The sequence below is a fragment of the Phyllobates terribilis genome, unplaced genomic scaffold (assembly GCF_046119375.1).
Source record: "Phyllobates terribilis strain yellow unplaced genomic scaffold, ASM4611937v1 Scaffold_5__5_contigs__length_657084704, whole genome shotgun sequence".
Lineage (NCBI taxonomy): Eukaryota > Metazoa > Chordata > Amphibia > Anura > Dendrobatidae > Phyllobates > Phyllobates terribilis.
Genome location: NW_027362765.1, coordinates 129,073,573 through 129,086,036, shown reverse-complemented (window position 1 = coordinate 129,086,036; position 12,464 = coordinate 129,073,573). Strand labels below are relative to the sequence as shown.

Sequence of the window (12,464 nt, the reverse complement as noted above, 5' to 3'; positions counted from 1 at the left end):
AAATTCACCCAATGATTTCAAATCAATCATCAAATTTAGTGGAAAAATCTCTTCAAAAATGAATACACTCGATATCAATTCTAGGAGGAGGTGGGTGGTTATATAAGTTTACAAACTTGTAAGTTCATCCAATTTAATATGTGAAAATCCATGTAAAATCAGCTAAATTAATTTGATCAAAATCAATGTACTTTATTTTTGTGAAAAAACAAAAATGTGACAGTTTGAGTGTATGGTGGCAGTTTTATAAGCAGTGTGACTAGCCTGTGGGCATTTCTATGGGGTGCGGACCACTTGTGTTTTATCTAGAGATTATTACAGGTCTTGATCCGATCTTGGTTCTTTGCTCATACATTACATGTGGAGGCGCTCCTTGTAAGGCCATGTTCACATGTTGAGTATTTGGTGAGTTTTTTACCTCAGTATTTGGAAGCCAAAACCAGGAGTGGGTGATAAATCCAGAAGTGGTGACGTGTTTCTATTATACTTTTCCTCTGATTGTTCCTCACCTGGTTTTGGCTTACACATACTGATGTAAAAACTCACCAAATACTCAATGTGCACGTGACCTTACTAGCCGTGACGCCAGTTGCACCAGTACAGCCACAACATGCACAAGGCTAAAGACATATGCCAAATACTCACCCGGCACTCCTCCCATATAGAGGGTTCCCCAGGACCTGATGTGAGAGGAAGGACTGACTCCCACTAAATGGTTTCCTTCAGTGTCCACGTCCAATTGGATCACATTACTCCCTTTAGTGACTGTGATGGAGAAAACGAAGTAATGAGAGTAAGGAGTCGTCCATGACAATATGAAGGTGTGTGGAGCATGTCACGATACCGACCGGCAATGGTGTGCCACTGTCCGTCACACAGAGGCTGCTGCAGATGGACCGCTGTGGAGTGTTTACCCCGTACATCTGTCAGAACTACAGCCACCTGAGGAACGTGAGAAAGAATAAGAGGGGAAATCCCTATAGGAGAACAGCGATAGGAAGTGACTGTGTGGTCCGCACCTTTCTATCAGCCAAGGACAGGGTGACTGCGTAACCCTCCTCAGTGAGGACATGGAATATAAGTCCAGATGGGTGCATCGGCCGCACCTCTAATTTCAACTCTAGATCCAGCCCCACGTCAATCAAATTCTCTAAAATATGCAGGAGAGAAAGAAGTTCTGTTAGAAAAACAGCACTCCACATGGGTGGGCCTGGTAATGCAGCTCAGCTCCCTTGAACGGGTATTTCAAAACATTTGAGGCAAGTGATTTTTACGTACTAAATGTCAAGAATCCCCCATCTAAGAAAAACAACCCAGGTTCTGTGAGCCCCTCAAAACATGGCGTAACTCCTGCAGCTTTTTCTGGGTTGTCCAAGGATTTCCCATCCATCTTCAGGTTCCTCAGACATCCATGGAAACCAGTGACATCCTGAAAAATGGAAAACTAATCAGTCTTGTATATTCCTATCATGGATTTTGGCACTTGGTATGCTGTTACCAGGAGCGGTTACTTCATGTGCAATGATTTTGTTCCCCCCGCTCACCAGGTTGTCTGGACGGTTCCTCAGTGCAGGGACCCCACCGATGAAAACTGGGCTTGCTAATGACACGACGGACCCTGGTGGTAGCACCCCACTTTGAGCCTTGAGGCCATCTATAACCAGGCGGAGCTTGTGCTTCTCCTTCCCAAAGAAAATCTAAAATGCAGAATATTTCATTGTTATGGTTGGGAATTTGTGATATCGAAGCAGTTTACATGATGACATCACAGCAGGGCTATCATGATGTCACTAGTCGGCAGTATAATGAAGAGCATAACAGCGATATGATGCCATCAGAGTGGTCGTAGAGTCTATGGGACATGTCTAGCCACCACACTTAGTGCCCATCCGTTCCTCTGCTTTGGGGCCATATGTATAGTCAAATAAGTTTGGGCTGCTTTAAAACGACAATATATCTGAGCACACAATATGGTTGGCACCATACATACCCAAAGATGTTGGCATACTGCTGTATTAATTACACAATAGCTTGGTGACCACGGGTATATACCAATTACCCTCTTACCGTGTGCCACTGCCCATCTGTGTATTTTTCTTTACTTCTCAATCGATGTGTTTTTCCACGAACATTCATCATTAGGACAAATCGGGCATTGGAGACATAAAGAGACAACGAGGAGGCTCCTGGCTCATCTGCCACGAAGAAGAGGAGACCATTGGAAGAGTTCAGACGAACCTCCATGGAGAAGTGGAACCTATTATGGAAGGGAAACAGAAGATGAAAGTGGCTGCAGCTAAAACAAAAACAGATGACTGGTAGAACCAGGGGTGTAGACCCTAGTGTCTGATGAGGCCCCATTGTACCTGGGAATGGAACTAAAAATAGTGGGTGAACTATTTTCACCAAACTTCCACAAGCACCTAGGCCGACATCCCCTCTTGACATACCTGTCTTGGAAGGAACCAGGGACATCTGTAAATTCCAGATGGCTGGATGAAGAGCCCCCAAATCTTAATGCCCCTTTCAAAGGTTTTGGAACATGACATGATGAGTTTTGTGATTGTCGGTGACCCAACAGAGCCAACTTCCTCTGCCGTGCCTGCAAGAGTGGTAACATTTGTAGACACTGGAGAAAGTGGGCGATGAGATAAAGGTGTAGAGCTGACCCTTGAGACACTTTACCTTCATTTTGAGTTTATCCTTCCGCACCAAGGCTCTGATCTCTTGGGGACGTTCCTCAGGGACGTCGTCACATTTCATGGTGACATTTACACTACGAAGGTTCTGCTGCAGGTCCAGAACCATCTGAGGTCCAGTGATCCTATAACAGTGATGCAGAGGTTATTACTAGTGCTGATCGAGCATGCTCGTTGCTCGAGATTTACGAGCATGCTTGGGCGAGCATCTATTATCTTCAGCATGCTCGGGGGTTACGTTTTCGTCACTCCGTGAACATGATTTGCAACTGTTTGACAGCTTTAATACATGTGAGGAATGCTGGAAAAACAGGCATTCCTCACATGTATTAAAGCTGTCAAACAGTCGCAAATCATGTTCACGGCGCAACGAAAACTTAACCCCCGAGCATGCTAAAGATAATAGGTGCTCCCCCGAGTATGCTCATAAATCTCGAGCAACGAGCATGCTCAATCATCACTAGTTATTACAGATTAAACATTATATATGCATCTGGGACTCCAGTAATGCCTGCCACAAAATCAACATATGTTTCCTTAAATACTCTGTGCTGTTGGGTTTATACCTTTAACTTTACACCCTTGTCTTTGTCAAAAATCTAACCTTTTTACAAAGACATTGTTGATGCAACCGCTGAAATTGGTTGGTGTGGAGCTATCCGGTGCCCCTCCAAGAAGTAAATTGTTGCTTGGAGAATCCTGTCGTCTTCTTCTGCTACCCTGAGAGAGTCGCCCGCTCCCTTGTAGTTCATCATCCACATAAAGCCGCAACCTAAGCAACAAAAACTGTATCAGATACTAATTCATTGGCAGAGAGTGTCTCCCATGTTCGCGATTTATCATAAAACCACATCAGGTGGCAGAAGAGATTGCAACCTATTTTTCCATTACTATTACTCTATGTGCCCCCTTATATTAATGGGATGCACATAATATCCCACTATAGCTTGGTCTGTAATACTGTAATCGGCTCAGTCTTACCCGTTCTTGTCGTTGTACAGAGACAGGTAATGTCTGGATCCATCGGAATATGACATTTTGGAGGTTAGTCGAGTGGCCAGAAGCTTCACCGACAAATGACCATCCTGGACAGCCACCTGGCATAGTCCTTCCTGCAGAAATCAGAGCACCATTGGTATTCATACAATGGCAACCAAGTGACTGTGATGTTTGAAAATTTCATTACAGATGGCAGGACCCCTCACATCATTAGTATGGTGGTACATTAGGCCATTATGCTGAATTGTCTGGAAGCCAAAGCCGGCATAGAAGTCGTCTTGGAAGTTGGGCACATTCCTCAGGTTCATGCTCAAAAATCCATGTCCATTGAACTGAACGGACCTTGCAATCTGTGCGGATGAAGGAAATAACAGCAGTCATGAAGATCAGGAACTACAGACATGTGGGTCATAGGGTATGAAGTCCTAAGGAACTCACCAGGAGGTCCGAGGTGCAGCCATAGCTCACTCCTGTCGTGTTCATCCTCTTCAAGTCCACATATTTCCCTAAAGCCTTGAGCCCCTTCATACAACCTCTGATGGAGCCTCCGCTGGGGAAAGTTTCCTTTAGACTGGGAACAATGGAGAAGACAATAAACCTTACAGTATTAGGGGATCTGATGGGAGCACAATAGTGGTGACCCTCAAGTCTACGGATTTTTCAGGAATTTCGATTTGCTACTCTATGCAGCAACAACTGATAGGGGGCACTATGGAGGCAAAAAAGTTCTAGAGGATGAACTCACCCCTCTGGAAGTTTATCAGTTGGAAGACCCCCAAGATAAAAGAATCGTGACGACTCCAGGCTCCCACCATCATATTCCACACTAAATACATTCAACCTTTCGAATCGCACAAATATCCTTTTCTTCCCACCAATCACGGCAACTATCACCTGGATCTGAGAGAGAGAACAGACAGAAGCATTAGAAAAAAGTATGGAAGCCCCCGCCGCACAAACCACTGGGGGAGAATTTGCTGTTACCGCTTTAGAGGTGGAAGTGCTGACAAACAGCGGCGAGGATTCTATGGGCTTTGCTCTCTCGGTCCCGCTTCCGATATTGTAGTACAGGGCGAGCTGACCGTCCTGGGCCGCCAGGCACACAAACTGGTCCTGTAAGAGGAAGAGGTGACATTGGTGGTTGCCTTCATAGTCCACAGGTTCAGGTTTTTCAAATGGTAAATTTGACGTTCATTTTTCTAAGAATCCACAGCAAAAATAAGGGGCCAACACTTGGTTGTGCCGATGGACCCACACTTGGATTAACCCCATTGTTCACTGGAGCTAATCCACGCCTTTTGGTTGTGTGTATTTGTGCGTGCATTAACAGATGTAGCAGAGCTAACTCTATCATTACGTCCAACATGCAATCCTAACTGAAAAGAAAAGGTAAAAAACATATGTTCACTTCTAGTATATAGATCAATTCTGCTGGTTTGGAAGCAGTCAACAAGCTTGCCATCAGATACATCCTTCACATCTTAACAGAGCCCCTAAAATCCTGAAGGCACTTAGTTTTTCTATATCTGATTACCGTACACCCGGTTATAATGAAGATGCTTCCCAGAAAGAAAATTACTAGAAAAAGCTCTGTGCAGATATTGAACCAGCAGGGACTGCTGAGAGATTTTAGATCAGAGGGATGAAGAATAATGCAGCTCCAAATGAACCTGCTGATATCGGCGGGACTTGCTGGCAGTCTATTGTGAATGGTGCCCCCCATCCCCAACTCTTCCCAGACAGATGATGGGGGGCAGAGGGATCCAGCATATTTAGGAGATTGGCAGAAGCTTTGTCATAGAGATCACAGGAGGGCTCAGCTGAGCATTGCTGAGTATGGGAGACTAAGGGGAAAGAGCTGAATTTCAGCCATCTAACATGTATGGAGGACTTGACTGTCTGAAACTCAAGATCAGATCCAATGAATTCAGAGAGTGACAGATGGACTGTGTTCTGCAGGACTCAATGTCAGACCAGATATTTACCTCCCCTCCGAGGAAGAAGATTATTCCATTGTAAGATACTAAGCGGACATCCATCTCAAACCTCTTGACTACAGGAAGGGTCTCTAGCTTAACCTCAGCATACCCTGACCCATCAAAGTAAGAGCCATCAGTGAGCCAGGGATCTCCTGTAGACTTGGACCTACAAATAAAACATGTCATGTAAGCGAGACTCATCCATTCTGTGCAAAACGTCTACAATGTGTTACAGCTAGTGCCAGGGGCGGAATATGGCAGAGGTTCTCTCTCTGGTGGTCCTTCATTCCCTGGGTCATCCTCCACCCCTTCAGGTTCTGCACTATACATAACACAGAGTATCATTTTTGTCTTGACTATTCCTTTAAGATTAAACCAAGGTGAAAACAACCTATGAAAATTTGGCTTCAGCAACTTGAAATTTTAGCAAAATAAAGTCACCAAATCTCACAATCCAAACAGCATACCATATTAAAGATCTATTATACAAGTTGAAACAGGTGTACTTTCTTTGAAAATCCATGGCGCATTGGCTGTTTAACCCTATAATTAAAATGAACATTTTAATGCTCATTTTAATGTCAGGCAGGAAAACTTTCGCAAAGGATTATACAGTCATTGTGACATGGATTTTCAAAGTAAGTGCACCAGCCTCATCAGGTCTAAGAGTTCAATATAAGGACGACCTGTCACTTTGCACACAGTAAGTAGCATTAAGTGGTGAGCACAAGTCAGGCACCAGGGCTGTGATGGCAACTTCATCCATCGGTGGAAACAGGTTGGCATTGTACTACTAATGCCAGGCCGTCAGACTGTTTTCAACGCTGGAAGAAGTAACCACTGCAGCCCTGGTGCCCGAGCTGCTGTCCCCGCTCAATGCTACTTACAGTGTGCGGAGCGCAGCTGCCGGGGATTATTTCACTGCTGCGCTCTGAACACTAAGTAGGGGTGACTGAGGGAGAGTGCAGCTCAGCACACAGAAAAATGGTGCCAGGCTCCACCTACAGCTGGCAATTGGGCATTACAGGGAGCGTGCACATTGCAGAGCTAATACGGCCACAGCATAGGAGATTGGGTCGGAAACTACTCTACTATGACCTGTGTAAGAGTCTAGTGGCTGAAGGAAAAATAATAATAATAATAATAAAGGATATTACATTACACCAGTTTCTCTAATACTGTTAAAAATATACATGATCCTATAATTACAAATCATTAATAAAAAAAATTGTAATAGATCCTCTTTAAAGTTTAGATGAAGCAGAAAATGACAAGACAGATAATTCTGCAGTCTGAGACATAGATGCAAACGTGGACAAGTTGGTTGTGAATGGTACCTGGGACAAGGCTTGTCCTTAGTTGTGTCCAGTTGGAAGGTTTTTTCAAAGTCATACAGGCTGATGGGCTTCTCGTTCAGAGTGTCCAGCTCTATGCAACCCTTGAAATTGGGATAGTTCAGTGCTGAAGGCGGCTGGAGACAAAGGAGAGAATAGAAACATCTAATTAATGATAACAAAGATAGATAGACACTTAGACAGATAGATAGACACTTAGACAGATAGATAGATAGATGATAGATAGATGATAGATAGATAGATGATAGATAGATAGATAGATGATAGATAGATAGATATGAGATAGATAGATAGATGATAGATAGATAGATGATAGATAGATAGATGATAGATAGATATGAGATAGATAGATAGATGATAGATAGATATGAGATAGATAGATAGATGATAGATAGATAGATAGATGATAGATAGATAGATAGATGATAGATAGATGATAGATAGATAGATGATAGATAGATATGAGATAGATAGATAGATAGATATGAGATAGATAGATAGATGATAGATAGATATGAGATAGATAGATGATAGATAGATAGATGATAGATAGATAGATGATAGATAGATATGAGATAGATAGATAGATGATAGATAGATATGAGATAGATAGATGATAGATAGATAGATGATAGATAGATGATAGATAGATAGATGATAGATAGATAGATGATAGATAGATGATAGATAGATAGATGATAGATAGATATGAGATATATAGATAGATAGATAGATAGATGATAGATAGATAGATAGATAGATGATAGCTAGATAGATGAGATGATAGATAGATAGATAGATGATAGATAGATATGAGATAGATAGATAGATAGATAGATGATAGATAGAGGATAGATAGATAGATAGATAGATAGATAGGAGACACCCCTAGTCTGCTGTCTGGCCTTCAGGACATGTGGTGCTGAGGGGACGGATTTACCTTGAATTCTGCAGGATACCCCCCTACATAGAACACGACTCTCCGGGGGTCCAGGTTGAGAAGACCCTGCTCGCCACTAGCTGTACTGTCTCCTTTGATCTCATGTAAGCTATCCTTCGTTACAAAGATGGACATCTGGGCATACTGCAGGATCCTGTCAGAGAAGAAGGAGGCAAGATGAAGATGGGAGATACCAATGTGCGACATGAATCATCTAGGAGTCACAGAAGAGTCTCCTTCCCTCCATGACACCTTAGTTAACACTGCAGAGAATGTATTTTCTCAGTATTACAGAGAACGTCTATTCTCTGGTTAAGCAGTTGATGAAAATCACAAATTACAGACTTCTTTCAGAAAGCTTTAAGATACATCTATCCATCGGCCATCCATATCTATGGCTGTCACGTAGATGTGCTTACCTGCTTCATGGCGTCTCCTAAAGATCACAATAAAGTCTCCAATGTAGGATCAATAGTTAAAAGGGTTATAAATTGAAGATAAGTTATCACCCATCCACCAGATAGGCGATGACTTATTGATTGTGGTGTTCCGACCGCTGGGATCCGCACCGATCGGCTGAAAGGAGCACTTGTGTCCCAGTTATAGTGGAGCAGCAGTGCACACGCTGGACCTCCGCTCCATTCACTCCCTATGGAGCTGTTGAGCGCTGCACTTGTCTTTTTCTGGCAGCCCCATAGAGAATGAATGGAGTGGCGGTCGGGCGTGTGTATTGCTGCTTCATTTAAAGGAAATAAAAATGATCCATTTTACCAATCAGTGTGGATGCAGGCAGTCAACCCCCACCGATCAATCAATTATCACCTACCCAGTGGATAGGTGATTAGTTATCTTCACCAACAACTCCTATAAGTTCTGCTCACCTCTCAATGACGACAGTGACAAATTGCTCCTTGATGTCCTCATTAGCGGACAGGTACGTTGGTTCCTGCTCCCCGAGACGATAGATGCACTGCAGTCTGTTGCCCCTCAAGGCCAATCCGAGGTAGTCACCCTGACCCTGTGCAACAAACCCAAAGTGGTTACCTTCATTAAAAGGGGAAGAACCCAAGCCAGCAGCAACCAGCAGATGGTGATCCTGCATTAGGACGCTGCAGTCCACGGTTAACACAGCAGAGCAGGTAGCAAATACATTTATCATGTGTGGTAATGGGATAAGGATTGTGTGACTACTATATGGACAAGCCCTTTAAGAACCTTATAAATAAATCTGTACCTCTCCTGCTCTATTCTGGTTTTCCACCCTAATTATAGTTAACGTTAAAGTGACGGTCATTGGTATTGTGCCATCCTTACATCCTTGTGTCCAAGGAACATCACAAAACGCGTGTGGTCATCTTCTGCTTGTCGCTTCTTCTTATTCTGTGGGTTGGGGTTCTGGATGTGTAATTTGAGGTAGGTATGAGCTGCCAGATCAGGTAGGTTACTCGGGGTACGTAGCTGCATCCCAGAAATGCCATTAAATTTCACCGGGACCCTGACCTGGAAAGGAAAAATATATACCCCAGTTTATCATTGAACAGTATTCAGATAAAGGAGAACACCATCTTTTATATTTCACTGTGACATAACAGAATCACTACGTGGGGCGGAACAATTTAGACCGTAGGATTGTGGTGTGGTCACATATTTATTGATGGGGGAGAGGTCTTGACAACTCTGCTCACCTTGCTGGCGGCATCCCGGGCCTGTGAGATCAGTTGTCGGACACGCTGGATGCTGTCTGAGATGCTGTTGTTCTGTCCCTGCTGGTCTTCCAGTTTATTCAGCTTGTCCAGGAGAAGAGGAATGGTGTTTTCTAGGTTGGAAACTTAAAGAGACAGAGTATTTTCAGGCATTTAATTGAAGGTTGTACTAGATCACATGCCCATCATGACCACCTGATATAAGGACACCTGGCCAATGGGATCTGGAATAAGTTTGACGCTAGTGGGGAGTTTGTGGGAAGTTGCTAATTAGAGAGCCTTTTAACTTTGATATCAAATTATTGGTCATTCACCCATGTTGGACTCACCAGTGGTCTTGGCATCATCTACAGCCTTGCTTACGTCTTCATTCTTCATGTTTCCATATTTATCCTTCCAGTCATCTAGGTTCTTCTTGATATCGGCCAGCGTGCTTTGCACCCTGGTGGCCGTGTTATTGGCTTCCGCAGCTTTAGCTTTGGCTTTCGATATGTGATCAGTAACATTGTCTGGAAGACATAAAAAAAATAATTGTCAATATACAATCAAGGCCTTCATGCCAAGGTAAACCACTAACTCTGGGTATGACAGAACAGATATTTCAGACCCTGGTGCCAAGTTCCAGTACTGTAATGACATATCAATTTGATGTAACTTGTGACGGAGGCTGCTGGCGCACATGTGAACATAAGCTTAAAGAGAACCTGACATCACCAAAAACATTATTTAGCTGCAGATATAGGTTATCAGTAGGTATATGGCATTACAATACTGTCGGACACTTTACTGAAAAAGCGGCTAAAAGGAGAAAATGTACTTATTTCATCCTGGGAGCTGCCAGCTTTCAGTCACAGGGTGTGACTGGAGCAGTTATAGTCATTGCTCACAGCACTGTTCGCTGTACTGTGAGCAGCGGCTATGAGCACGCCCCGACACTATGATTGACAGCCAACTCTGTAGCGCATCTGTGCAGAGCGAGATATCAATCATAGTGTCAGGGCGTGCTCATAGCCGCCGCTCACAGTACAGCGAACAGTGCTGTGAGCAATGACTAGAACTGCTCCAGGCACACCCTAAGACTGAAAGCTAGCATCTCCAGGTAGCCGCACTTTCAGTAAGGTGGCTAGGCAGCATTGTAAGGTTATGTTCCCATGATGAGCTTTTGGTGAGTTTTTTATACTGCTTATTTTCAAAAAAATGTGAGTAACCTATTTTACTTAATGGGTGCTTAAATGGTGCAGAAATTCTGTAACATCAAAAACTCACCAAAAGCTCATCATGGGAACGTAGCCTAACACTATTTACCTGCAGAATAACCCCATATCTGCAGGTAAATAGCACTTTCCAAGGTGACAGGTTCCCTTTAGTCTGCACAAGATCAGTTTGGTAGATGTCGTCGCCCAAGAAGGTGGCATGTGGACTATACTCTGCGCTCTTCCCCTGTCCAGTCACTCTTGGCTAGAGGGATTTGGTTGCAATGTAAATGATGATTCAGTGATTTTTACCTCGGGTCATGCCGATTTTGTCCATGACAGATCTCAGCTCGGATTCAAGTTTTTCTTTTTTTGTTTGGCTGCCCTGAAGTTTCTTCTTCGCTTCTTGCAGTTTCTTCAGGACATCTGTGGAAGGAGGAGGTCAGCGAGACTTTGAATGACACAATCCGCTAAAACAAATCATTTAAAATGCCCAGTATGTGTGAAATTGGCACCGATCCGACTTTAAACCCATTATCACCAGCTCTGCGAGATGCAGAAAAATGACTTCTTTTGAAAGCGGCAGACGTCACCCTGTGGATCCTGCCGCTGAGTAAAATAACAGCATGGTGTCCAAGGCAGTGCTAGAGGAAAAGCTCCTACAGGTCTAATAATGCTGAACGAAAACCTCTAGGTGGTGCTGAATTAAGCTTTCTGCTCTGGGGTAAAATGGGGTAATCTACTTAAGCTCTGGTGTCCTACATGAGCAGCTTATGTAAAAAACAGGATTGTGACTAAAGCAGGAGTTCAGCATGTAACAGAGGTGTTAAGGTTGCAATTATACCCAGGCCCTGGTATCTAAAGGCATGCAGAAGCCTCTTAGTGCCTGGCTCTTCATGATATCTGCCCAGTAATGCAGGTATGCTGGACATAGCCTATGCCAGGCCAAAGCTCACTGTTCTATGTAGGTTTTGGCTGGGAAGAGTTATGCCTGATACAAAAAAGTTAGGGCCTCATCAAAGAAAGGTTGACTTGTTGTGGCTCGTGAGCACAGATGAATTGGCCAATTTGTGCCCTAAATACCTCTATTTTATAAGTATAGTCTATATGGCAGTAATGCAGTTAATATTTTATACACTCAAAAGTTTTCTGAACTCACCGCCATTCAGTTCATTTTGGGCAGCCTTGGCGCTGTTCTCCAATTTGGAGCTGTTGTCCTTCAACTCTTTCCCTTTCTTCCCCAGCTCCTCTGATACGATGTTCTGTTGAGACATCGGACAGTCAGCACTGATAGCATTTCTTTGTTGTATAACCCCCCCTCAACAGAGGGGGCGCTATTCAATATTGCTTACTTCCTACTACGCAACTTCTAGCCTTTGCTGTAGAGTCTCTTATAGAAGGATAGGACCCACCTTATGTGTGTCTCCTGCCACCCGGTTGGCATCCTTTGCAGCTTTATCAGCCTGCTTTATGGCCTCAATGATGCTGGAGTAAGCATTGGAGGCATTTATGGCTTTCTGGATGAACTCGTCTTGATTGGAGTCTCCGATGGCACTGAGGAAGAATGTAAAATTGTGAATAACACTTCACAAATAA

General features: G+C 43.6%; 1 protein-coding gene across 1 annotated transcript in view; it reads right to left on the bottom strand.

Moving 5' to 3' along the window:
• LAMA5 (laminin subunit alpha 5) overlaps positions 1-12,464 on the bottom strand; it is a 248,368-nt gene that overhangs the window by 2,268 nt on the left and 233,636 nt on the right. Inside the window, exons 56-79 of the mRNA XM_073682987.1 lie at positions 12,281-12,422; positions 12,028-12,130; positions 11,181-11,294; positions 10,005-10,184; positions 9,658-9,800; positions 9,287-9,472; positions 8,854-8,990; positions 7,973-8,126; positions 7,015-7,148; positions 5,684-5,843; positions 4,683-4,811; positions 4,444-4,598; positions 4,137-4,269; positions 3,905-4,048; positions 3,681-3,811; positions 3,304-3,471; positions 2,686-2,824; positions 2,451-2,602; positions 2,068-2,257; positions 1,545-1,697; positions 1,279-1,429; positions 1,020-1,150; positions 849-942; positions 646-765 (exon numbers count right to left, since the gene is read on the bottom strand). Coding sequence (XP_073539088.1) covers positions 646-765; positions 849-942; positions 1,020-1,150; positions 1,279-1,429; positions 1,545-1,697; positions 2,068-2,257; positions 2,451-2,602; positions 2,686-2,824; positions 3,304-3,471; positions 3,681-3,811; positions 3,905-4,048; positions 4,137-4,269; positions 4,444-4,598; positions 4,683-4,811; positions 5,684-5,843; positions 7,015-7,148; positions 7,973-8,126; positions 8,854-8,990; positions 9,287-9,472; positions 9,658-9,800; positions 10,005-10,184; positions 11,181-11,294; positions 12,028-12,130; positions 12,281-12,422 — 3,443 coding nt within the window. The remainder of the gene's footprint in view (positions 1-645; positions 766-848; positions 943-1,019; positions 1,151-1,278; positions 1,430-1,544; positions 1,698-2,067; positions 2,258-2,450; positions 2,603-2,685; positions 2,825-3,303; positions 3,472-3,680; positions 3,812-3,904; positions 4,049-4,136; positions 4,270-4,443; positions 4,599-4,682; positions 4,812-5,683; positions 5,844-7,014; positions 7,149-7,972; positions 8,127-8,853; positions 8,991-9,286; positions 9,473-9,657; positions 9,801-10,004; positions 10,185-11,180; positions 11,295-12,027; positions 12,131-12,280; positions 12,423-12,464) is intronic.